At 39.8% G+C, this 27,601-nt stretch overlaps 2 protein-coding genes and 2 non-coding genes across 7 annotated transcripts in view; all 4 read left to right on the top strand.

The window, feature by feature from the left end:
- Positions 1 to 9,963, top strand: part of LOC119496206 (LIM domain-binding protein 3-like) — a 47,173-nt gene extending 37,210 nt beyond the window's left edge. For both annotated transcript variants that reach the window (XM_037783335.1, XM_037783336.1), the window contains 7 exons: positions 1,596 to 1,652; positions 3,785 to 4,095; positions 4,187 to 4,547; positions 6,168 to 6,348; positions 7,613 to 7,733; positions 7,832 to 7,947; positions 8,342 to 9,963. In XM_037783335.1, the coding sequence (XP_037639263.1) occupies positions 1,596 to 1,652; positions 3,785 to 4,095; positions 4,187 to 4,547; positions 6,168 to 6,348; positions 7,613 to 7,733; positions 7,832 to 7,947; positions 8,342 to 8,431 (1,237 nt within the window). In that variant the 3' untranslated portion in view covers positions 8,432 to 9,963. The remainder of the gene's footprint in view (positions 1 to 1,595; positions 1,653 to 3,784; positions 4,096 to 4,186; positions 4,548 to 6,167; positions 6,349 to 7,612; positions 7,734 to 7,831; positions 7,948 to 8,341) is intronic.
- Positions 9,964 to 15,950: 5,987 nt separating this feature from the next.
- On the top strand, positions 15,951 to 16,024 carry trnat-agu. Its single transcript has one exon. It is a non-coding gene; the product is annotated as a tRNA-Thr (tRNA).
- Positions 16,025 to 16,297: 273 nt separating this feature from the next.
- Positions 16,298 to 16,371, top strand: trnat-ugu. Its single transcript has one exon. It is a non-coding gene; the product is annotated as a tRNA-Thr (tRNA).
- A 2,537-nt stretch (positions 16,372 to 18,908) lies between these two features.
- Positions 18,909 to 27,601, top strand: part of LOC119495137 (bone morphogenetic protein receptor type-1A-like) — an 85,944-nt gene continuing 77,251 nt past the window's right edge. For 2 of the 3 annotated variants that reach the window (XR_005208363.1, XM_037781367.1), the window contains exon 1: positions 18,910 to 19,180. The gene's annotated coding sequence lies outside the window, so the exon portion shown is untranslated. Of the gene's footprint in view, positions 19,181 to 27,601 lie in introns of all 3 variants that reach the window. The other variant, XR_005208364.1, reaches the window with a different exon arrangement.

Raw genomic sequence — 27,601 nt, 5'->3', positions numbered from 1 at the left:
TATTATGATACTGTATATTGCGATTTTTGTTGACTTTTTTAACACTAGACCATGGAGGGGAAAAAGTTGAATCATACACTTCTAAAGACTTTTACTTCGGTAAATATCTAAATTAATACAGTAAAATGTTTGATTTTCAGCATGTATGTAGTCAGAGATGTCCTGAAGTCAAATATATCAGGATCATTGTTAGGAAATATTTATTAAATTTTTTCCAGCAACCTGAAAATCAAAGAATAAAGACATTTCCCTCACACATTAGTGCTATTTTCTTTTTAATTTATGAGGGACATATAATGTTTTATACTTCTGGTGAATATAATCCAATCAATCTGATTTCCATAGATGTATTTTGTATATATAGTTCCCTTTGCGAACACCTTATTTTGAAAACCGAACGTGGTCACACGTATATACTTCCGCTAACTTCTCCAAGTCCTCCTCTAGCCCTCCCGTCAGCTCCGTTCTCTTTATACATCCATGGTCAGCTCCATCGGGGCCGCTTGAATGAATTGAACATAAATGTCAGTATATGGGTGCTCTACAGTCGTAGCGTTGGCCCATTTGACCACAGAGATGAGAGCGATGGCCGGACTCGACGATAACGATAACGTTTCCTGTCCGTGACAGAGTTAGCATGCAGCTTTAGCCGTGATGTCTAGCTCTGCTTTTCCTGTCAATGTGTAAAACCCAAAGTGTTTCCATCCTTTACTGGATGTGTAGTGTTTACCACGCTGGATTTAACACGGGAGGGTGCAGGTCGTATCCACGCAGACACTCCAACGTTTTCTACCTTCTCGTTTCAGCTCGCCACGTTTTGTTTTGGTTGACAGATTCGGAACGGATATGATGTCACATTACTCAACAATAAAAACAGTAACTTCCTTCTACCTCCGTTTAAACTCATATGAGGCAAATATATCGATTCTGGCATTAAAAAATCTAATCGTAAAAAAAAGAAAATCGCTATACATAGGTGAATCGATTGTTTTTCCCATCCCTAACAAAAATGGTTAAATTATTATCATGACAATCTTAACAAAAAAGACAAAATCCTCATTCACATTATTCATAAAATCCAACAATGTACTGAGGATACAAGGGTTTGATGTTACTGAGTCTGATTGCAGATATTGACCCTGTTGGCTCTCCGTAGCTTTGACTCACTGTTGTGTCTGCTGTAATATGATGTGGTGTTTTTGCCCATTTGGGTGGGGGGCGGGGGGTTATCACAGATTTCTGCTACTGGAGTGTTTTGAGTTTGTAGTCAGACAGGTGTGTTTCAGTCACGTGCTGGGAGGACATCTGGGACTCACAGGATGTCAGCGAAACGGGGTTGAAGTTTTTGTGTGCTTGTTTTTTGGCTCTTTAAAGGTGCTGATGTTTGTGCTGAGTAGGACGGACTCTGTTGTTATATTTTAGGGCTATTTGGCTGTTTCTGAAAGCTTCGACACTTAAAAACAAACACAATAGAAAAGGCAGCTGTGGTTATAAAACATCCCACTGAAGCATCACCAGCACTAAGAGTGACCCTGGTGACTTTCAGGATGCAGACCGTCATGTGACCTCTGCTGTTGTTGTCTTTACACCTGCAGTCTGAAGCGACAGTCTGCCGCTGGTTACGGCCTCCAGCACAGAGCTGCAGTCTCCAGGTATACCGACACCTGCAGGGATCCAGCGCTCGGGTCCACATGCTGTCGGCGCTTTTATTCCGCTTTCACGCTGCCTCTCTTTCTACGCTATACGTAACACAACATCTGCCATCAAACGGACGCTTCTTCATCTAAAACTCCTCGCAGAACCATGAGTGGACTTAAGGCCTCAGTATGCTTCCGGTTAACTAGTGTGTATGATGTCGTTCCACCTCATCTAAAGTCTTTTATGGTACTTTATACTTCTACTCCACTACATCTAACTACATTTATCTGACAGCTTTAGTAACTTTTCAGATTACAGTTTTTTGTACATCGTCACAAAGCTGGGCTAAAATGAGAAAGTTTGCTCCGGCTGGTGGGTGGTGCTTGGTATTTCCTCAACTGATCCAACATGGCTTTCTCATTTTACAGCTAAACAGTACACTACAAGATGTTTCTGAAAACATCTGAGGAGAGAAATAGGCATTACAGTAACAGAATATTGATTCATATTTGATCAGCGCTGCCTAGTTTGACCGTTTGATCGGAGTTCATGAGTGATTGACAGCTGCAGAGAGACGACAAGGCTCCAGCTCAGAGCTTGCAGATGCCGTTAGGAGCACCAGAGGACACCGGAGGACACAGAGGCACACGATTTTTTCAGATTACCTGTCTCATGCTCTACTGTCAGGATATGGTGACCGTTTTATAAAAATAACTCTTTTTAATCATATTTGCTCCAATTCTACCCACTGCAGCTTTAAGTAAGGTTTTGATCTGTATACTACTTCCACCACGGTCTCTCTCCAACAACTCCATTAATGCCGGGTGTGAACAGGGCCACTTTAGTCTTTGGAGTCACGATGTGATGAAGTCATGGCATTGGCAGTGTCTCACTCGGTTATTCACACGAAAAGTAACAGAAGAAGTTGTGTGAAGAATGAAAAGTGACTCATCTCCATGTAACGTTACATAAAGTGTCCTAATTCTGCCATCAAAAAGGGAGTTTCAGACGCTGTTAGAAGATCGAACGAGCACTTGGTTTGAAGCATACTGAGGCCTTATTTTAAAACGGGTGATGGGAATTGAACTCTTAACCCTGACAGTGTTGGTGCATCGCTCAGTCCAGGACCATGTAACTGTCGAGTAACAACTTCATCCGTTCATTAGCTGAATAACATGCTGAATCTCCTTTAACTGGCTCTGAAGGATGACAGTCCAGCTGTCTCTTTTACATCTTTATTTTAATTGTGAAGATTCTGACACTCATTTCTTACAGGCTGGTTTTCTTCGGCTTTCTTTATTAAAACTTCCACTAACTTTGAACTATCCTGTGTATGTATTTTGTGTATACACAAAGCTGAGATATACACATCCCAGTAAACACTGATTTGGTGCTTTGCAGGTGAAATGATGAAGTTGAAAAGTGAAAGTTTGTTGACATCTAGGTTACATTTTAAAGGCACAGTGTGTAGGATTTGGCGGCATCTAGTGGTGTGGTTGCAGATTGCAACCAACTAAGTGCCCCTCCGCTCACTCCTCCCTTTCCAAGACTGTGATAACGTGAACCGCCGAGTGCAAAACCTTGGTAACGCCTTACCTCAGTAACCATAGTTTTATACTCTGCGGCTCACGTTACCAGATTCACATGCGTGTACTGTCGGAGAACTACGGTGGCCTTCAGGTGATGTAAAAACGTGAAAGGCCCTCGCTCGAGCGAGTGTTTGGTTTGTCTGTTCTGGGCTACTTTAGCAACATGGCGGACTCCGTGGAGAGGACCTGCTCCCTATGTAGATATGAAGGGCTCATTCTAAGATAACGAAAACACGATTCTTAGCTTCATGGGATTATACACTAATGAAAACATAGTTATGAATATTATATTCCATTTCTGCTAATAGATCTCCCGAAATGCTACGCACTGGTCCTTTAATACTGCAGACATGAAGGTTTTATGTAACCTAGACAACGTTTAACCTGCAAATTAACAAATCAGTGCTTGACACATGGAAGAAAGCCAGGTAAGTATTTGTGCACATTAAGTGTTAAATGTTGAAACTGCAGCTTGGTCTCTGTAATGAGTTAATAGTTGCAGGAGGCTCAAAACCAACTTTTTACAAAATCATCAACATTTTTTCCTCCCTCTCCAGCCAGTACAGTCAGCCTCCTGCCATGCATCAGGCTCCACAAGCCCCTCTGCAGCAGCAGCAGCAGCAGCAGCAGCAGTACCAGCCAATGCCGCAGCAGTATCAGCAGCCACCCCCGCAGCAGTATCAGCAGCCACCCCCGCAGCAGTACCAGCAGCCACCCCCGCAGCAGTACCAGCAGCCACCCCCGCAGCAGTACCAGCAGCCCCACACGCAACAGGCCCCGCCCACTCAGCAGAGCTCCATTCAGATCCCTCTTGGCTCCGCCCCTTCCAAGGTGGTCAGCACCGCCTGCATCTACCCCTCCCAGCCAGGTGAGACCATCTGCCGACTGATGAATACATGAAAACAGATTCATTGTTGTGAGAGAAGTGATTTTACACAACTTGTTTTCCTCTCCTCTAGCTTCAGCTCCACCTCCGGCTCATCATGCTGCTGCCCCGGCTGGCCCAGCCCCGGCTCCAGCTGGTCCCGCCTCCTCTAACCGACCCCCCTGGGTGTCCGACACCAACTTCGCCGACAAGTTCGACCCCAGTAAGATGACCACCACCACCATGAAGGTGCAGCCGCTGCCTCAGGGCGCCCCTCCTCCACCAGCATACATCCCCAACCCCTCTTCCGCTGCACCTGCAGCCCCCAGCCCCGCCCCTATCACAGCAAGCCCCGCCCCGTTCTCACCTGTGGCGAGGGGCGTGGCCCAAAGGGCGGAAAGGTTCGCCGCCAGCAGCCGTACTGCTCTGTGTGGGTCCTGCAACAGTGTCATCAGGTAATTTACACCTGCCTTTTTTTGTTTTTGATTATATGGTATGATGTTGTACACTGGTTTGGATTGTTTGTATACAGATGAATATGTAAGGGATAATTTACAGCTAGCGGGTCATTGTTGTGAAAGAAACCCCTTCAGGGCGATGAGAAGTCAAGTCAATTCATTTTATTTGTATAGCCCAAAATCACAAATCACAAATTTGCCTCGGGGGGCTTTACAATCTGTACAGGATACGACACCCTGCGTCCTTTACAGTGCAACACTCTCATCGGAGAAGGAAAAACTTAACCAAAAAAAAAACTTTTAACAGGGAGAAAAAATGTTAAAACCTCAGGAAGAGCAACAGAGGAGGGATCCCCCTTCCAGGATGGACAGACGTGCAATAGATGTCGTTGTGTACAGAGTAACAACATCATGAACATACAACATAGACAATCCATGACAAAAAATAATATGAATAATGTGAATATAAGTGAGAAGGTGGATCCAGGAGGATTCAAGCAGCTTGCGGGCGTCGCCAAACAGATAGAGCTAGAGCAACACGACCTCCTCTCCACACCAAACCGGTAGAGCCAGGGCAACATGACCTCCTCTCCACGCCAAACAGATAGAGCCCGAACAACACGACTTCCTCTCCACGCCAACCGGTAGAGCCAGGGCAACACGACCTCCTCTCCACGCCAAACCGGTAGAGCCAGGGCAACACGACCTCCTCTCCACGCCAACCAGATAGAGCCATGGCTACACAACCTCCTCTCCACGCCATATCGGTAGAACCAGAGCAACACGACCTCCTGTCCACACCATATAGGTAGAACGAGAGCAACACGACCTCCTCTCCACGTCAAGATAGATAGAGCCCGAGCGGTCTGTTATACATAGCAACGGTCTGTTATACATAGCAACGGTCTGTTATACATAGCAACGGTCTGCTATAAAAAAAAAGAACAGACCATAGGATGCCGTGATTAACCAATCAGAATTGAGTATTCAACACAGCCGTGTAATAAGTTTGGTTTATGCATGGATATATGTACCGTATGTGAATATGTATATGACCTGACTATGAATGCTAATCACCGAAAATGAATCTCAAGTTATTTACCTTAGAATTACATTAATTTATCAATAATAATAACTGCCCTCAAGATATTTGTTCATTCCTCCGGTGAATTTCAAGATTATTATCTGATGTTTTTATGACTTTATGAATTACTTTTACTAGTTCTTATTCAATTGTGGTTTTCTGGCCTTATTTGTCTGATTCTGAATATTCTCATTGAAAACGAGATCTCAATGAGACTACTTGATTAAATAGTTTCTAATAATAATAAATCAATTTTATTAAATTTGTAGTTATTGTGATTATGATTTTATCATTATCTTCTTAATAAAATAAATAAATAGCCTCCTGTATAGTTCTTCAGTTCATTTATTCAGATTTTTTGGGGGGGATGAGAAGAACAAAAAGAATCACCCCAAAAAAAAAAAACGGTGAGGTACTCATCCAACCGCCGATAGCCGATATATTGGTCCAGTCGCCCAACCCTAAGCCCAACCCTAACCTGAAGCAGACTGAACCTGAGAGCCTGTTGTTGTTGTTGTTGTTGTTGTTTCCAGGGGCCCTTTCCTGGTGGCACTGGGCCGGTCCTGGCACCCCGAGGAGTTTAACTGTCACTACTGCCACATGTCTCTGGCTGACGTCAGCTTCGTGGAGGAGCAGAACAGCGTCTACTGTGAGAACTGCTACGAGGAGTTCTTCGCTCCGACCTGTGCCCGCTGCAACACCAAGATCATGGGGGTGAGATGCTCCACCTGTTTACCTGTCTACCGGTCTACCTTTCTACCTGTATACTTTACCTGTCTACCTGTCTACCTGTATACCTGTATACCTATATACTGTACCTGTCTACCTGTCTACCTTTCTACCTGTATACTGTACCTGTCTACCTGTATACTCTACCCTGTCTACCTGTCTACCTGTATACCTATATACTGTACCTGTCTACCTATCTACCTGTCTACCTTTATACTCTACCTGTCTACCTGTATACCTGTCTACCTGTCTACCTTTATACTCTACCTGTCTACCTGTATACCTGTCTACCTGTCTACCTGTCTACCTTTATACTCTACCTGTCTACCTGTATACCTGTCTACCTGTATACTCTACCCTGTCTACCTGTCTACCTGTATACCTATATACTGTACCTGTCTACCTATCTACCTGTCTACCTTTATACTCTACTTGTATACCGTACCTGTATACCTGTGTACCTGTCTACCTCTATACCGTACCTATCTATCTGTGTACCATACCTCTCCAGCTGTATACCTGTCCACCTGTATACCTGTCTACCTCTCCACCTGTATACCTGTCCACCGGTATACCTGTCCACCTGTATACCTCTCCACCTGTATACCTGTCTACCTCTCCACCTGTATACCTGTCCACCTGTATACCTGTCCACCTGTCTACTTCTCCACCTGTATACCTGTCCACCTGTATACCTGTCCACCTGTATACCTCTCCACCCGTATACCTGTCCACGGCCGGTTTGATATTACATACATACATTTTTAATGAAGACAGGCTGAAATATTCTCACCGCACTGACAGATTTTGCTTAACTTGTTCCAACAAAGACAAAATGCTTAAATAATAACAACATTTTTATAGTGCATCCGTCAGTTTTTAGACTGATTTAGCAGATTTGAGCCAATTTGATAAAAGGCACATAGACCTGGCATTGCCCCTGATCATTTTGGTTGCAGTGCATTCTGAAATGTCTTCCCACAGATAATCTATCACGGTGTAGCACTCGGGTACACTTTGGAACACGGTTAGCAGTAATGGAATGAATGAATGATTTGTAGTAAATGGCTAAAACATCATGAGACACTGCAATGGCCATTTAAATACTTAGGATGCAAATTTGACATGATTTGACATCATTTAAGGAGAAAATGTCCGATATCACAGACACACACACACACACACACACACACACACACACACACACACTTCAGCCATTTGACATGTTGTGTCGTGTTGTGCGTTACAGGAAGTGATGCACGCCCTGCGGCAGACGTGGCACACCACCTGCTTTGTGTGCGCGGCCTGCGGCAAAGCCTTCGGAAACAGCCTCTTCCACATGGAGGACGGAGAGCCGTACTGTGAGAAAGGTACCACGATGTTTACACTGTCCTGGGGTCAGAGGTGAGAGGTTGGGCTTTAAATTGATCAGATTGTATTTCACATGGTCTCAATTTGTCTTTGTCAGATTACATCGCACTGTTCAGCACTAAGTGTCATGGCTGTGACTTCCCGGTTGAAGCTGGTGATAAGTTCATCGAGGCTCTGGGCCACACCTGGCACGACACCTGCTTCGTCTGTGCAGTAAGAATACTACATTCGTAACATATTACAAACATCTCTTTCTTCCCTCTAAAGGATCTCTGAAGTGCAGATGGTTTTGGTTTTATTCCTCCAGGTTTTGAAATGTCTGTTTCTGCTTCCACTTCAGCACGTTGGAGGTGGATGGAGTTTAGATTATGGCACTCACAGCTTTGAAGAATGTAATTTACAAAATTCAAAAGCAACATCTTTTTTTCCAGAAACAGCTTGTTTGTTACTCTGGATGATAAACAAGCATCACTCAAGACTGTTTTTAATCAGAACTACTTTCTACCAAAGTAATAGTCCCTCGGAAAACTGTTGTGTCCTATGCTGTCCAGAAAGTAGCACCGTGAAAATAATTTGCACAACTTTGCAATATTTGTTGTACCTGCAGGTTTGCCATGTGAACCTTGAGGGCCAGCCTTTCTACTCAAAGAAAGACAAACCTCTGTGCAAGAAGCACGCTCACGCCATCAACGTGTAGACCAACCAGCTGCAGTGCTGCTCCTCTGACCATCACCGGGAGCCAACGACAACAACTTTTACAAGATGTGTGTAAACGCTCTGCGAACGCAAAATACACTTTGTTTTTTTTCTTTTTGTGCATTAATATGAATGATTAAAACGCCGCCGCCTGATGCCCCTGCTTCAAAACAGAAACAAAAACAAAGTCATGATGTTTTCTGTTATCCATCCAACCCACTTTATTATGTTCTTTTATTTTTTCATATGTTTTCTACCAGAAACTACTTGTGTGTTCGATGTGACCGCTGTGCTGTTTTTTATATGGAGTCTGGAGTGTGCCAAATTTATTTATTAGTTAATAAACGGATAAATGTCAAATAAATATTTATAACTCAATTGATAATGCAACAATAATTTAGAATAAAGACATTATTACATTTAATAATTTTGATAATTTAGTCATTTGTAGCTTGGATTACATTGCTTTGGACAAAAGCGCCAAATGAATAAATGTAAAAGTCAATTTTAATAATTCACTTTAAAAGTTGAAATGAAGTTATTTTAAAATGCATAATTTAAAAGTTTAAAATTAATTGCAATTCCATTTAAAAATTATTTTGACTTTTAAAGAAAAAATAAGTAAGTATAATTATTACTTGCAAGATTTAATAAGGTTTTTTTTTTATTTTACTTTTTTTACTTTGAGTATTGTTATGTTCCCAATGACATTTTGAATTAATTTCTTTATCTTTTTTTATGTATCAATTTAAAAATTAATGATAAGATATATACAAAACATACTGGGAAATTAGGATTATTCCAGTGGCACACTCGGGACTCCATAAATTTGAACTGCACAGACCTAGTTTGTCTCCAGAATATTGTTCTCATTATATCTTGGACTTGTCTCGGTAATGTGCCTATTTTGATTTAGGCTTTTTTAGGTCTTTTGAATGTTTTTTTTTCACTTAACAAAACTAACAAAAATATTTTATTAACGTTTGGTTCAGCACTACAATGTAAAATAGAAAACAGACTGTATAGAAACCAAAATGTCCTCAAAGTTCAGTTCATTGTTTCTTCAGAACAGCAGATATTGTAGAACAGTGAAGCATCACTGTTACATTTTAAAAACAGTTTATTTCCTGCAGCTGTGTAACAATGAAGAAACCTTATCTGAACTATTTCTGACATGCTGTGAGACTGGCAGTGAATGTAACACGACCAGGTGTTTCACCGGCCTCATTCCAGCAGGTTCACCTGTGTGGTCGAATCTAAAAAACAAGTCTAAGTGCACAATGATAGTCTACTGTGGAAGTCCCCAGTCCCACCAGAACATGACACAGCAAACCCCCTGACAGTCTGATTGGCCATCCCTGGAGCCCTGCCTACAAGAGTCAGAAGGTGATAGGTAGTTGGCTTCATGGATGGATGACTGAACGGGCCTATTGGGTACAGGTTTGGGGTTGCTGGACTCGAACCTCTGTATGAAATGACTGTTTCCAGTGATTGGAAACTGGAATAAAACAATTACGAAAAGACACAAAACAACTACAAAGACACAAAACGACTATGTAGTGACGCAAAACTGCCACAAAGAGACACAACATTACTACAAAGAGACACAAAACCACTACACAGAGACAAAACCACTACATAGAGACACAAAACCACTACACAGAGACAAAACCACTACATAGAGACACAAAACAACCGAGACAGAAAACAACCACATAGAGACAAAAAACGACTACAAAGAGACACAAAACCACCACACAGAGACAAAACCACTACATAGAGACACAAAACCACTACACAGAGACAAAACCACTACATAGAGACAGAAAATGACCACATAGAGACACAAAACCACTATAAAGATACACAAACCACTACACAGAGACAAAACCACTACATAAAGACACAAAACGACCACATAGACAAAAAACTACTACAAAGAGACACAGAACCACTACATAGAAACAAAACCACCACATAGAGACACAACACAACCACATAGAGACAGAAAACGACTACAAAGAGACACAAAACCACTATATAGAGACACAAAACTACCACATACTGTAGAGACAGAAAATGACCACAAAGAGACACACATATAAAGTTACAGCCAAATGTCACCTGTACAGAGTGTGTGATTCAGAAATACAGACATATTGATGCTGTCTGGACTTGTATACTGTCTGGTATTTCAGTGTATTTGTTTTTCCAGGTGAACCTGCTCAGGTGAACACTGCAGGTGAGGCTGCTGCAGAGTGCTGATGGTGTCTGATGGTGTGGAGTGTGGCTACTAATCCCTCTATGACTTTACACTACACTAGGTTTTACTATGCAACAAATAACCCTTCATTTCATATTTATTGACTGTCCAGACTGTGTGATATTTATTTCAAAGCTAATATATTATCACTGCTGCGTTCAGTGCTCCTCAAATTATTAGTTGTTTCATTTGTTGTGTGGATGTTTGACATCACGAGATGTATTTTGAGTGTTGATGGATTCTTATTTTCTGTAATTATTACATTAATGTTTGTTGTCCAGGACTGTAAGAGCTTGAATGTTTATTACGGTGGCATTTTTCACTACAAGGCCACTTTATGGCTCCGTTCACACTGCAGGCCTTTAGACCGTTTTCTTTAATGACTATTACAGGATACTATGAAGTCCCAAAAGATTATATGTTTTATTTTATTTTGTCTTGTACACACAAGATCTAAAACAATATAATTTCTGTGGTATCGGGAGCTCTATAAGGATGTTTGTATCCACCTGATGAATGTAAGTCCAATATTCTCTCTCTTTTTGCTCTGTTTTTGGTCTCCACCAACTCCTGAGGGGAAATATCTGTCTCTTTAACTGCTAAAAGCTCCATTTTGTTCACCAGCTATGTCTGTCTGCTGTTTGTTGCTGAGCAGGAAGTGGGGAGCTGCTGATTCAGACACCAGTGATCGATAAACGTGTCATTTTGAACTGAACTCCTGGACAGATGTCGCCAAATCTTAATGATTAAAACTTTAAGCCTGCTTAATAGAGCGGCCACTTTCAAAATCTACACCCAGACCTACTTAGAAGAAGTGAAATTGTCTCTTTAGAGCTGAATGTTTTATTGTCCTGTATTTGCAAAGAGAAATTGAGTGGGTTTCCCATTCACTTCAATACAAGCAGAGTGTTTTTAGCAGCATCTGGTGGCAGTTAGAAGAACTGCAGCTCAACAAACAACAATATAAAGCACGATCCATTTCCGATCCTTTCTTTGTTTGCTCCAGGTATGTTTAATGATGCTCCGTTAAAGGCAAACAAAATAAATGAAAACGCCTTTACCATACAGTGTAAACACAGCCTTAAAGCATCAGATCTGCTGTTTTTAGTGTGAACGGAGCCTCAAATACGCTGAATACATGATTTAGAGCAGACAGACTTTTTGGTTTAAGAAATCTATGTTTTTCAGATGAACTTAAAATGACTTTTGTCAAACACGAGTTTCTGTGGGGAGACTTTAAATGTTTAGACTCCTTGCAGTGTATTGTGCCTTAGGCCACTCTGTGATCCGTCTGTCTGACTGGCACACACACACTCGGCCAGTTGTGATGAGTTTGGGTGCTGGTGTACAGTTTTTACATTGAATATTTTATACAGTTTGTGTGTTTTTCAGAGGGTGAATGTGTGCATGCAGAACACTTGTCACAGCTTGTCACAGCATGTGTAACGAGGCAGTATTAGTGAGTGTTGTTGTCACTGCATCACTGTTTAACATTATTAAGATTGTTTGAACTGGTTTTGGTGTCAATGAGCTGTAAAGTGAAATGTTATTAATGTCACATGATGACGGACGAAAAGCAGCTGAAGTAACATTAAGACTCTCCTGGTTGTTGGAGGATCAGCTGCTTTACTACATTTGTTTAACAGGTTTTAAATATTTGATGAATATATGTGTTGCAAGTTGAATAAATTGAGCACTTCAAACACAGGACAAATTGTCTGTAAGGTTGTTTTTGTCTATTTAAGATACTACTTTCTCCTGCAGGATCTTTGAGTTAAAGGGAATGTATGTACGTTTTTACATGTATAAACGTGTTTTAATAGTTTTTTATTGCCAATTTGTGTACAGGTTGTAACCTAACCTAAAAAATGTCCATCCTTTCTGGGTTCCCTCTATCAGCCTGTAGACTGAAGAACCCAGGCCGTTTTTTCCGGGAAAATCCAAAGGATGTGACGTCATGCGCGCTCGCTACAGGGCTAACAGTGTGTAATGATGGCTAACTTTCGGTTAGAAACATCTTCACCACTTCAGAAAAGTCCTTGATATGATTGGAGCATTAATATTAGAGAAAAAGTCATTCACGGAGGCTGTGGCATAGTTGGTTAAAGCTAGGGATTCACCGATATCGATATCAGTATCGAGTGCTCATGTACTCGTACTCGTACTCGTACTCATACTCGCAAAACGGCTCCAATACAACGGCACCAATATCACTTTACGGCAGCGTGACGTTAACCCCTTGTCAGTTGAGCAGGTAACGTTAGGTGGGGGAGCAGCCATGTCAGCAGTTTGGAGTTATTTTACGGAAACAATGAAGAAAAAAGCAGAGCAGTCTGCAAACTATGCTCTGCTAGATTATCAAGAGGAGGAGTGAAAAGCTTATTTAATACAAGCAATTTGATAAGACATCTTAAAAACCAACACGACGCAGCGTTCAAAGAGTTTGCTAATGCTAGCAGCGGGAAACAGCAACAACCAACTTTGCAGCAAACGCTGGAGAAGTGAGCAAAAATGTCCGGAGACAACCCACGGGCGGTGAAAATAACAGAAGCTCTTACCCAGCATACATTGCTCTTGATGACCAGCCGCTGTCAGTTGTTGATAATACGTGATTTTGCCATTTTTGTCAGTGTACTGGAGACGAAGTCTGAGATTCCCAGCCGTCGCCACATCACAGAAACCGCATTACCAAAGCTGCATGACTTTGTGAAAAAGGACATCACCTGCCTGTTGTAGGACATTTCGGCCTTCAGTTTCACCACTGATATTTGGACTAGCAGTCTCAGCCCAATGTCTCTCATCAGTTTAACTGCGCAGTGGATCGATGAGAATTTTACTCTGCAGAGAGTTCTTCTACAAGCAAAGCAATTTCACACACTTGCTGAGCCATAGCACGTGCACTTGATGATATGCTACAGACGTAGGGCATTCCAGAAAGTTCTGTTCACGTTGTGCTGACAATGCCAAAAACATGATAAAGGCTGTGAGTGATGCGGGACTCCCCAGCCTGCCGTGTGTCGCTCACACCCTCCAACTGGCTGTTAGCAAGGGTCTTTTGGCACAGAGAAGTACTCGTATCGGTACTCGTATCGGTACTCGGTATCGGCGAGTACCCAAATGTAAGTACTTGTACTCGTACTCGGTCTGAAAGCAAGTGGTATTGGTGCATCCCTAAGCACCTGTCTTGTAAAGAGGAGATCCTGGGTTTAAAACCCAGCAGTGCCTGATTATTACAGAGATGGTCTCTCTCTTTAGACTAAATGCATTTCTTCAGCATATGAACTACCATGTTCAAGCTTGTTTCACCTCTGACTCTGGCCCAATTCCATCCGGCCCCTCCACCCTCCCACTCCGTGGTGAAGTGAACTCCGTTTGTAGTCCCACTCACAGCTCAATGAAGCTCCTTCTTTAAGGTGGAGGGTAGAAATACAGCGGCCACTTTGGGACGAAATTCACTCTCTTCAGCAAGGAAATAAATATCAGAATCAGAAATACTTTATTGATCCCCGGGGGGGGGTTTTATGCTCCCGTTCTAGAATATAAATATAAATATATAAAAATAGAGAAATCATAAGAAAATATAAATAAGAAAAAACGAGTGCAAATAATACTGCTGAAAAATAAGATATATGTTAAGTCAGTATTGCACAGTTGAAGATATAATAAATTATGGGGCTATAGCTCCTGATAGGGGTAAAAAATGATATACATCTATATATATCTATATATATAGATATATATATATACAATCTAATGAACATGTCTACCGTTTTCTAGACTAGACAAGGGTATATTTGACCCTAAATACAATCTATTTACTTTATGTTGTTGACGTCTGTATGACAATAGAGTAGAATAAATTAGATATCTATCAGTTTGAGCAGTTTACAAGTGTTACAAATATTTGTACTGGTAGTCGTACGGAACTGACATCGGATCGTTTTCCATGACAAACACAAAACGGCGTTGCACGTCATCAGTAAGGGTGGCTGGGGGTTTGGAATTAGGCCTGAATTTTGGTGAGAAACACTGAATGTACACATAGCTTTTGTTTGTTTACAAGAAAACTCCTTTAAATTCTCACCATGCTGCAGTGATGTACAAGTGTACTCCAGGACCCTGTGACATCACTGTTGGGGGTGGTTTCAGGTGCATGTGATGCTGACGTATGCCCAATTCCAAACCCACCCCTCCACCCTCTCCCTGCCCACTTCCACTCCGTTTGCACGTTCACGTGGAGGGTCCGCCATATTAAGTGCCATTCCAAATCAATCACTGGGGAGTGGAAGTGGGTTATAAACCCTCCAACAGCGAGCTGCATCGATGCCGACTCAACCAGCCGCCCTTACTGACGACGTGCAACACCGTTTAGTGTTCATCATGGAACACGATCCGATGTCAGTTCCTTGAGACTTCCAGTACAAACATTTACTATAAGCTGCTCAAACTGACATTTCATTTGTTCTACTTTCTTGTCATACAGACGTCAACAACATAAAGTAAATAGATTGTATTTAGGATCAAATATACCCTTGTCTAGTCTAGAATATATATACATACAACATATATTTATCTTTTTTACCCCTATTAGGAGTTATAACCCCATCATTTATTATATCTTCAACTGTGCAATACTGACTTAACAGTACAATAATTAAGTGCATTCATTCAGCTGTGAAATAATCTGGTTTACTCTGGTATTAACACTGCATTTATTTATACAGAACATTTAAACTAATATTCTTATTTACACTATTCTTGAATTTTTATAAATGCGTCCAGTTATATCTTTAGCATAGATCCTATTTTTCAGCATTATTATTTGCACTGCTGTTATATATGTTTCTTATTTATATTTTCTCTTTTATCTATATTTCTCTATTTTTATTTATTTATATTCTAGGACGGGAGCAAAACAGACCTCAATTCCCCCCCACCCCCCGGGGATCAATAAAGTATTTCTGATTCTGATATTTCTTTCCTTGCTGAAGAGAGTGAAGTTCGTCCCAAAGTGGCCGCTGTATTTCTACCCTCCACCTTAAAGAAGGAGCTTCATTGAGCTGTGAGTGGGACTACAAACAGAGTTCACTCCACCACGGAGTGGGAGGGTGGAGGGGCCGGATGGAATTGGGCCTCATTGTGTGGATCTGAGGTGTAACAAACTTGTTGAATCCATTTCCTTGCTCATAAATCATTTGTAAAGCCATGTTTTTTATTTATTGGAACTTTAATGTCATAGAAGAAGTCATACATCAGAGGTGCTGTGGCTTAGTTGGTTAAAGCGCCTGTCTAGTAAACAGGAGATCCTGGGTTCAACTCCCAGCAGTGCCTGATTGTTACTGTCCTCAACATGAGTAACATCTCATATGTTAATTCCTCTACCAAGGTGCTTTGTGTGACCCCTTTTATTTGAGATATGTTTCTAACCTCAGCGTCATGTTTGAGTTGATTTAAACAAAATGATGAATTCTGCTTTTTATACAGAACAAAACAGAAAAACCCAAATTGAACAAAAAAAAATTATGTGATCTGTAAGAACTCTTCTGATTGTTATTTCACTCTGCTAGAGTTAATGTTAATATTAGAGAAGCACACTTTCATGGAGGCGCTGTGGCTTAGTTGGTTAAGGCACCTGTCTTGTAAACAGGAGATCCTGGGTTCAAATCCCAGCAGTGCCTCAGACAGGAGAGCTTTAGATATTAAAGACCCAGACAGTTAACCAAAGCTTTTCTAATTTAACTGTTATAGGTCACCACAGCAACTCTCACTGCACGTCTGAAACTGCTCTGGAGCGTATAAAAGGTACACCGACAAGTTTTCGTCCTTAAGTCCCAAAATGACCTTCAAGATCACGATTTACATTTTGAAACTCAATGTTGAGTTTATTTTGAGACAATATTTTTCAAGAAAAATTACAAATAATGTATACATTATTTCATTATTTCTCTATAATTATAGTCTACCAAATACTGTACAAGTACTTCAAGTAGGTTATTTATGTGTGGGAGTGCTTCGATAGAACAAACTTTCTAATCCTGCTTTTATTTTCAAATTAAAGAAAAAGTTAAGTTTCTCTTTATAGACTTTGAGAATAAACATGAAATATTTTGAGGAAAAGTCAGAATATGAGAGAAAAGTCATCACAAGAAAAAAGGAATATATCTTGAATAAGGAAAAGTAGTAACTGTACAGTATATACACACAGTCAGGACATGCTAAAACACATGCACATAATCCAATCAACCCAAACTAATTATAACATACCATAACATTTTTATCTCAATACCATTATAATTTTTTTTGAGTTTCAACACCAGCTTACTGTCACACCTATTAATCATGTTTACTTATAACTAAACTGATTAGGCTATTATCATTTCTATTAGTCTTTTATTGTTGTTATTATTATTGTTATTATTGTTATTATTACTATTACAAGTAGTAGTAGTAGTAGTAGTAGTAGTAGTAGTAGTAGTGGTAGTAGTAGTAGTAGTAGTAGTAGTAGTAAAGTTAAGGGGTTTGATGTTCTGTTAATCAACACTAGAGGGCGCCTGTGTCGCTTTTACATTTGACTTCAAAATAAAAGCCCCCTGGTCTCCGTGCAGGACTGAACAGAGCAGCAGTGATTGCAAACACAGAGGAGGAAAAACAGCAGAGCTCTCACTCTGCCACTGTGTCGGGACACCAAAAACAAATCCCAAAACTCTCAGAATTACATTAAAATTTCTATTAATTGCATTCATCACTGGCTCTAGTAGGATATGTTTTAAAATTAAACATATATTTGAAAAATTCTAATTCATACAAAAGACACACTTATTTTCAGTATAACCGTGTTGTTCATCTACTGTTAAAGAAAAATATGGTTGTACAGAGGAATAACACAATTATTAATATTTAATTATGAACTCAAAGAAGCTTAACTGAAATACTGGGTTTAATTATAATGTTTTAATGGTGGTTTGTAATGTTAAAGCTGTCAGATAGTAAACATTAATAAATCATTTATCAATAAGATTTAGAAATGATATCGTAAAACAAATTAATTGATTGATATATTTTTGCTTGAAGGTTTATAGTTGACCTTTTAAATAGCAGTTTGAAAAAAAACTTTCTGAACATTTTCCTGAGCTTTCAGCCACATCCCATGCTCAGCTCTAGATAGTTTCACCTGCTGATGAAGGCCATGACATGTGGCTGAAAGCTAAGTTCAGAACACATTTCGTTTTCTTTAGAATTACATCTCTTAAAAAGCCTCATCAGGAAATATTTTGTCAAATTAATCTTAAATCAGGAGCCACTTACTAGGTTTTTACAGAGCTTTTAACAACATCTCAGAGTCATCATCAGCAGATAGAGTCTGCTCAGTTGTCAACCCTCAGATACAGATTACATATCATTATTTGTCAAAGCCATCCCATGAAAGTTTGACCAGACACCAAAAATAAAGCTTAATTATTTTTTTTCAACTGTCTACTTATATATTTTCTGTAGCCTATAGTTTATTTTCCACCATGAAGGTGCCAGGAATAAAATTCTGGTCAGGAAATACTTCATATTTTATTTAGCCTAGGTTTACTCAGATTTATAAGCATTTTGTCTAAAAATGAATGAAATCCTGTTTTATTACCTCCACCAAGGCCAAAGGCCTAGGAAGGAGGTAATGTCTTCACCGGTGTTGGTTTGTTTGTTTGTTTGTCCATTTGGAGGATTACTCCAAAAGTCGAATTAATTTTTTTAGAGGGGTGGGGTGTGGCACAATGAACAATCCATTCAATTTTGGTGGCGATCTAGATCATGATCCTGCTTTGGGAATTTTTTTTAATAACTCCGCTCAGCCTGTGCATTAACACCACAGGCTTTAAGACATGCCCAGTGTGATGATGAGTTCATGAAACCTGCCTTGGCGGAGGTCTGCGCTCTCCGAGTGCACTTCTAGTTAATATTATTATAGTGGAATGCAACTCCCTTTAATTTACAAAAATTAAAAACTCCCAGAGAAAAAGAAGCTACTGAAAACATGATCTCATTCCCCTCAATGGTACCTTCAGCCCTGTAAGGAACACTAAAATGGTACAAAACTAACTTGGGCAGATGTCACAATTTATAAACTCCGCACCCATTTAAAGATACCTAAAAGGTGCGAGCGCATGCGTGATCGGTCAACACCACTCTTGCCGACCGGAAGTTCGGCCATTTGTTTTGAACCACAGAGTGATACATCGTTTTAGTCCTAGACGATCTTTGTCAGGCTGGTATTTGCTCTCCTCCATCATCAAACAGTGTAAACCGCAGATGGACTGATCTGGTGGGTCTGGTAGCAGGGAGAAGAGAGGACGACGACGAACATATTACTACAAGAAACGCTGGAAATTACGCTTTTCTGTCGTGTTCTTCTGGTGGGAATTTGGAGTCCAACTATTACGATGAAATAGTGTTGAAAGTATTCCCACACACACTGGAGGAGTCACAGAAAGAAGGAGAAAGGTGAGCCTGAGACACAATACCAAACTTCACTCCAGCCTGCGGGTCTGAGTCTGACTTCTGGGCTCCGTCTATCTGCTGGAGGGATCACACTCTCTGGGTTGGAGTGCTTCGTGTTTACGATGTTTAAAACTGACCAACTTTTATAATTGACTTTTGTAGATATTGTTAAAGTCTGTGTGTTAATATTCTATATAAATGAGTATGTATTAAGGCCGTGGGAATAAGTCAACAGAACCAGTCAGGAGTTCGGCCAACAGATTTGTTTGTGAGTATGTTGACGCCAGCATATAGACGGAGCCTTTTGGCTGCTGTCGTGGGAAAAAAAGTTTGCGTTAATTCTTCTGCAGCACGAAGTTAGTTAATTTAAAATCACAGTTAGCAGTAATAATCCACTGTAATGAATATAGTTGATCACGGTGATGTTTGCAGCATGGAAGTCGGTCTGGGGTTCGACTTGTTAGCCACATTCCTCAGTTAGCAGCTAACTAACTCTGCTGCTCCGGTTCTACCAACTTAGCCTACACAACTAAGTCCAAACATTTGAATTACAATCAGTTTTATGGTCAATGAGGTCAAAAAGTTCTATGATGCAAGCTAACGATGAAGTTTGAGTTGACTTTAGTTGAGTTAACTTCAGTTGAGCTAGCTGAGCTAACTGTTAGTTCTCTGTGTAGGTGTGAGACTTGACTGTAGTCAAAGAGGAATGTTTGGTCAACAAGGCTGGTTTCAATAATCTATTGATAATTCAGGTGTGTACTTTAGTTAAATTAGTAGTTGTTTCACTGAGATATTGGTAGATGTTGATGTTGTTAGCATCGTCTGCTAACTTTGCGTGGAAAGTAGGTTAACTTATAACATAAAGTTGTCTGTTCTCCAGCAGTGATCTGCATCACAGCCATTGAAAGCCACATTTGATCTTCTTCTTCTCAGTCTGTAACCGCAGTGTAAAGCAGTCTCTCTCGGGTTAGCGGTCTGTTGACTTCATATGTTCTGTGTCTGTTGGCTTCATATGTTCTGGGTCTGTTGGCTTCATATGTTCTGGGTCTGTTGAGGACTTTTTTGATGTCCTTTGTTCAGAGATTAAACCGTTAAATGCAGTTTAATAGAGAAGTAAAGAGAAAACACAACCAGATCCTCAGCCACGTGGGCTTTGTTACGTTGGCTGCGTTTCACTTCATAGGCATACATTGTATGAGCATATTTACATATTTTCATATGAATAGTTTAATTTTAAAAGCTCTTGTTTACACTTGATGATCAGTACAATTACCATTCACACAAATGTATCCAATAACAGTGTTGATGCTGTTTGTGAAGTCTAGTTTCTTTTCACATATATTTAGGGCTGCAATCTTTTCATTACCACTTAATCTATGTATTATACTAAAAATCCTATAACCCATCAGAAAACAGCATCTGAACGGCTACACATGCTGTTTTCTGATGGTTTATAGGATTATAAGTATAATAGTACTATAAATAGATAGTAAATACATTATTTATTTACTATAATAAATAGTACCTTTTATTATTTATAAAATAATACAATTATTTATTTATTTATTTATTTATTTATTTATTTATTTATTTATTAGTGTAATAAATAAATAAACTCTACTATTCAGAGTCCCAGCTGATGTCTTCATGTGTCTTGTTTTGTCCAAAAACACAAATATATTTAGTTTGCAAAGATATAAAACAGAGAAAAGCAGCACATTCTCACATTGGATCAGCTGGAACTAGAGAATGATGTAGAGAAGATGTAAACTATTACATTATCAAAGTTGTTTTAGATTAATATTCTGTTGAATAACTAATTGATTAATTCTAACCATTTCAATGTGTAAATGGGCTATTTACAACAGCAAATGTTCCCACACAGTCTTTAAGCCTTTTTAAAAGTATAATATGCAGACATTTTCTATAAAATAAAACAAAAGAACAATGTATAGACTGATAAACAAAAATAATCCCTCTCAATCATCACTTCTGATTAGGGGTGGAACGGTTGGCAAAATTCACGGTTGGGTTCATATCATGGTTTTGGGGTCACGGTGTTCGGTTCGGTACATTTCTGTTACAGCGAGGAGGTCATGTTCTGATTTCAACATGCTTTTCATTTATTTTGCAAAAATAAGTTAACAAATGTTTGCCTTAACAACAGTATGGCTTACATAAGGAACATCAACACTTCTTCATTGTCAAATCTTAACTGAAAGAATAGTTCTTCTACAGTCATTAGTGCAAACTAAAAATGCAGCTTTGTTATTTTCATATAAATATGATATAATTATAGACTAAGGCCATCAACATATATTGAAGCATAAGCTCAACCAGAACTATACTAAAAAAAAAAAAAAGAACAGTTTAATATATGTCTCAATTCTCTGATTATCAGCTCTTAACTGAAAGATTAGTTTTTCCACTCAAAAGTGCAGTATTTGGAGGAATACGGTGGTATTTCTGCGCCACTGCGTGATTTTAAAAATAATTAATAAATATAAAACACATTACAGGGATTGTGCTGCTGGAATTACTGTTGCGTAAGTGTATAGCGCGGCTCAAGTAACGTTACGTTAATCATATGCTGAAATCCAGCATCCTCCACGACTGCATAAGGCTGCATATCGTAGACTGAAAACCTCCCCGATGCTGTAGTTGTGTTTTTTGCCCTGTTTGAGTCTGCATGCAGAGGCTGTTTAAATGCTGCAGGGAGAAGGCACCGCTGCTCTTTCCTACCCGAAGTGTTTGCCGCTAGCATCAATCACACGTGTTGCCCAGTGCTCACACAGTCGCCGTTTTATCCACCACTTTTTTTCCATCATTTTCATGGTTACACTAAACCCGTAATGCTCCCATACAGCAGAACCAAACGATGCTGGTGGTATCCTCTAACTGGACTTTATCGTGTCTACTCGCCATTTCCTAAACTGACTGACAGCCGCACTCACCACTTCATCTGTGAAGGGGGCTGGGTCACGCTTCATCAACGCGTCATATCTTTGGGGTACAATGCATGCGCAGTAAAGTCTGCTCTGCACTCGCCGAAATTGAGCCAATAGCAACGCACGACCGCAGCTTCAGTTACACTGCACATTGGTTAAACCCCGTACTTCAAGACCCATGTCCGCCCGTGTCCCAGCCTCCTTCCATAGGCCCTGGTTTCTCGTGTGACAATAAATGTGAGCTTAACTCTAGATGAAAAAAAATACACCGTCGGCCTCATAACTTATTTCAAATGAACCTAACGATGCATACACGCCCCGAACCGTGACTAGCGAACCGAAGGGGTCAGATTTTTTACCTGAATCGTTCAATCCCTTCTTCTGATCCACTAGAAGTGTGTGGTGGTGTCTGTTTCTGCAGAGATTCTGCAGCCCTCTGCCTGTATTTTCAATTTTCCTCTTATTTTGCTGTGTTCGGGGCGTTTTTGGGCTTCAGCAATGACGTTTTAGTTCTCTCATTCACTGCTTTGTTCTCACTAGCTGTGTTTCCATTCAATTGTTATGCGAATTTTAAGTAAACTTTTGAAACGTTGCAAAAAAAGAAATTAGGTGCGTTTCCATCATCTGCTGGTTTGGAGCGAATAAACTCAGCTTGTCGGCTACAGGGTAGTTTGGTCAGAAGTTGGCGCTACGGGCTTCCATGGCTGGAATCCACCAGTAAACAGAGTAAAAGAATTAGAGGTAGTGAACCGGAAACAAAACAAGTTATGGCAAGGCAACTGTGAATGCTATGTGTTTACAAACAGCAACCCACAGCTGTTACATATTATTCCTTTAAGTTGATTTATTATTATTTTTCATGTATACAAGACACACATGTTTGCTGGTTTTGGTTTCAAACTGTGGAGAGTCGCTCCTTTTCTCAGTTTCATGTCATCATGAATTGAATACTTGTGGTCGACGTCACATTTATCATTTGTTGAGCTGTAGAGTAAAGGGTCAGCAGTTTTGAAAACACATTAGAATGAATAGTAAACAATGTGATTGCAGCGATTGATGAAAATATTTGTTATGTGAAGACCAGTAACAGTGTTTTGACCATATTAGTTTTTGGGGAAACCTTGAACTGAAGAATTTGAGCGATACTTTTCCATCATCATCCAAAGTGTATGGCTGTTTTACGCAAACGTTTACCAGTATTACTTACATAAACAAGTCTCTACAGCAACGGATAACATAAGTCATGTAATGTAGTTTTTTAGTGTTAGTGCATGTTTTTAAACACCTGGAAATCAGTTGAATTGAGAGATGATTGCATCATCTGATCTTGTGTTTTGATTTTACGCTCTGTGGTTCATTTTTGGGCAGATTGAGGACTTTAATGTCAGCTGTATAAAGCTTTTATGACTCAAGCTAAAATGGCAAATTTTTCACTTTTATTTTTGAGTTTTGAATGTTTGTAAAGTTATAAACAAGAAGCTGAACGAACCAACCTCTAGTGTCCACCTCTCATGACTGAAGAAGTTTTCTCATTAACTTCTGTTTTCTGATTCCGATGGGGAACCAAAATGGTCCAGATCAGCCGGTTCAGTTTCCATGAACTGCCAGGTAACATGTCAAAGGTTTGGTTTCTGTTGGTATCGATGTTAAAGGTGATGAAGATGTATTTCTGTTCACAGATTCAGTCTAAAAAAGAAGCTGGTATATTTGTCTGCTGATAGTAAACAAAGTAGGCCCAGTATTTTGACTTTAACTGTTGGACATTGTGGCACTTGTTGTTTAGGTGGCGGTCTGAATTAATCTGGCTTCTCACTCTGTTGATGCTTCGCCTGAAGCTGAAAGCGTTAGTCAAGTAATCAATATGTGGATCAATTCATCAGCTATAATCTGCATAATATTGAAATATCAATGAGCAGTGTCAGGTCTACACTATCCTGAATACATGATTGTATTATTCTAATTTAAATGCTGTCTTTGTCACAAGGCTGTAAAGTTCCTCATAACTGTGGTCCAGAGTCACTTACTTAAACTTGGTGTGATTATTGATAGTTTGCATTCAGTGTGTGCTCAAATCAATCACTCCCTGTTCAGATAGACTGACTGACCAATCACAGGCCTTTTGTTTTAAGATCATTGTCACTTTCACTATCATTTTGTTCCTAAACCAGTGGCACATTACTGCCTTTGCCCGTGATGATAAATCCTTTTTATGTGGTTGCATAGCTATTATTGATTCCAGTTGTATTTACAATCTTTTTTTTTTTTTTAACCAAACAAGTTAATTGATGATAAAAACCTCTCCATCTTAGTATGGATGATAGTCATTTTAGCCAAAGCTCTGAGACCCTTGAGTTCAGATTGAAGCCATTCCAGTGACCATATTCACAAACCTTCTGAGAATATGCTCAGAGAGCTCCTAGCTTTCAGCAAGGAATCCTAGTTTAGGAGTGATTTAGGAAACTTCGCAGAGCAACTCTGAGCAAGGAAGGGACAGAAACTTTTACCTTTTAGTGAGTTAAACTGTTTTTATTTCAAGTCCAACTAAAATTAAAATGCATATTTTTCTTTTTGCAACATCATGTATATCTGCTCTCTAAATTTGACATCCTGTGCTTTCTTTATACATTTAAAGAACAATATCCAAAGGGGAGAAATTCATATTTTATATACTGTATATGGTAGGGGAGTAACAATTCATCTACTACATCGATGTATTGATTTATATTCCTAGAATCCAACTACATCGATAGGTACTCACCAAGCTCTCCTTCACGGGAGACGTACCGTATATCGATTTGAAACGCAAAAATCGATTGTATCGATTCCAAGGATTTGCATCTTGTATTTAAGGACGACAAACGTTATATGAAAGTGTTTTTTAGCACTTTTATTAGTAAAGAAATGTTAAACGTTACTCCGGTTCACTCTCCAGACATGCCCCAGCCTGCCAGCTCTGCCCTCTGCAGCGCGAGCCCACATCCATGGCGTGCATGCAGACGAACGGAGGACTGGACTCCTTGCTCTCTAACCCGGTAACGGCGTGGAGGGAGGCGGGCACCGGTCTGCATGAGCTGCTGGCGCTGCGATGCAGAGGAAACGAAATTATCACGGGAGTAAAGTAAAAAACAAAACAGAAATTAAACTAACGTCAGTCTGACATAGTTTTAAAATGTTTTTTTCCGTACGGTTTCATGTATGAAAAGACCCCAAATGAACACTGTAGAGTTGTAGCGTTTGCATAGGAATGATTAGTGTTAGCTATTTGATCACTGTCAGCGGTTGATCACAGTATTATTGATCTACCGTTTATACTGAAAATGAGGACAGAAGCAGCATGTTAAACCACAGTCACACTAACTGAATTTTTGGCAAAAAAGTAACTGTATCGATTTCAAGTCATTGAATCGTATCGTATCGTATCGCTCTAGATGAGCCAAATATCGTCCTTGAATCGTGTCAGAACCATGGAAATCGTATCGTTGTAAAACGTATCGTTATACCCCTAGTATATGGCGGTCATGAATGTATGTTTATTGGTGACTTCATATGGGGTCGTGTTTACGATGTTCACGAGAAGAGACCATATGAGTCCATATAGTCCTCATGTGGTCTTCACGATCTCTTAAGTGTAAAGTTTCTGAAAGCTCAGAGTTTATAAGCTGTGACGTATTTGTTGACGTTGTCAGAAATGGTGGAGGCCATAATAAGTTAATGTATTGTAATTTTAGTCGTGTATTGTCTTTCTTCGTAAATCTATAATAGGTCTGAGGAAAATATTGATATTCCCAATCATCTTTTTTCTTTACGCCTCATTATGCCTTTTATATTTACTGCGTTATGTTAGCCACTTGCTAGCTTGCTAAATTGTTAGCCTCTGTGGCTTCTAGATGCCGACAGTAACGTTAATATTGCCATTGCTTAGCAGGGGTGTTCTCACGACTTAACCACTTGAACACCAAGCATATTGTGTGCATGACTTCCCATGTTGTAAACACAAGCTCATGTGTTTCATTTGAAGGACGTACATGTACCAGGGAACGTGCACTTGTATTCATTTATGTAAACCGATATATTCTTTGAATACAGACGGAGCATTTTATTTGACACTATATTTGAATCAAATCTGTGTGGTGAGGCCTCTGTAGCAACACAAACAAATATTTAATCTACAATCATGGACACTTGTCTGTTGAATGAACTTGTGCTCTTGATAATGTGGTTTTGCAGGCTAGATGGTAAGTTAGCTTTTCAGCTGTAGAAGCTGCCTGCAGATGTACAGGTTGGTCAAGGTAAAGCCAAGGATAAGTTCACAACTGATAAAGTCGGTCTTAAAACAATATTCAGGTGTTCGTGTGGATGTTGAAACAGGTTTTGCTTGCTGTAATCATTCCTCCTCTCCATAAAGAGACGGGGAACAAAATCCATAGTTGATTCTATGCAAAAAATATATTCCAAAGTTTCTTAACATAAGGCTTCAGCAGTTGTACTGTATATCTTCCAAAAGTCTTTTCAGCACAAAATTCCCTCTTTGTGTTTACCTGTTTAGCTACGATGAAGTAACACAAAGAGGAAATTTCAATCTAAAATGACTAACTTTTGATCAACACAGACCTCCTATTAGCTTCAGATAAACTTTTGAGTGCAATTTTATTTCCCATCATGTTAGTAAGGGATTTTTTATGTTCTGTATGAACAGGAGGGATAATTACAGAAAGCAAAACCTGTTTAAATGTCCATATTGACTCCTGACTATTTTTTTAAGACTGTAAATTTTGCTGTCGTCAAGTCGCTGTTTACATTTATGCAAACACCCTTCGGTGCGCTGGAGCCTCAGGTGAAACAATAATGCTTGACCTGTATTTCTTGCTGAAAATGATAGAGCCTTTACAAAGGAAAACAACTGCTCAATGATCCAAATAGAGATCAATATGTCATCTCAAACATATCTGCAAATGATACGTTTGAAAAGCATTGAAAATGGGTTGAGTGTTGTAAAAAGTTCATTAAAAAGAAAGACACTGCACTTCTGTACCTTTGTAGTCCATGGCTTCCTCCTCCTCCCCTTTTCTGGAGAACAATCATATTGGAGGGGGTAGGCATTGTTGGAAATTAAAATCTAGTATTAACCATATGCCAGACAGCTGTACATTCCACAGCCAAGCCCAGGATCTCTGTTACCGAAATAACAGAGTGACTGACTGATCGGGGGGGGCGAGCCAGCTAGGCCACAGCAAGAGAGAGAGATAGAAAGAGAGACGTATTGTTGAAGAAAAATACAAAATAAAATTGGAAGACGCTCTGCCTCCTGCAGCTCAGAGCACATTTAGATGAGATTTCGTCACTTCTTTCTTCTCCTTCATGTCCTTTCTGTTGTTGTTCGGAGTCAAAAGTGCATTGTTCCTGTTTTAACGCGAAGTTGTATGATAGAAATTAGGGCTGCAATTATTATATGTTATTTTTTTTGTCATTTGTGTGA

This window comes from Sebastes umbrosus, chromosome 10 (assembly GCF_015220745.1).
Source record: "Sebastes umbrosus isolate fSebUmb1 chromosome 10, fSebUmb1.pri, whole genome shotgun sequence".
NCBI classification, from domain to species: Eukaryota; Metazoa; Chordata; class Actinopteri; order Perciformes; family Sebastidae; genus Sebastes; species Sebastes umbrosus.
The sequence above is the reverse complement of the archived record's forward strand: the minus strand, read 5'-3'. Positions and strand labels throughout refer to the sequence as shown.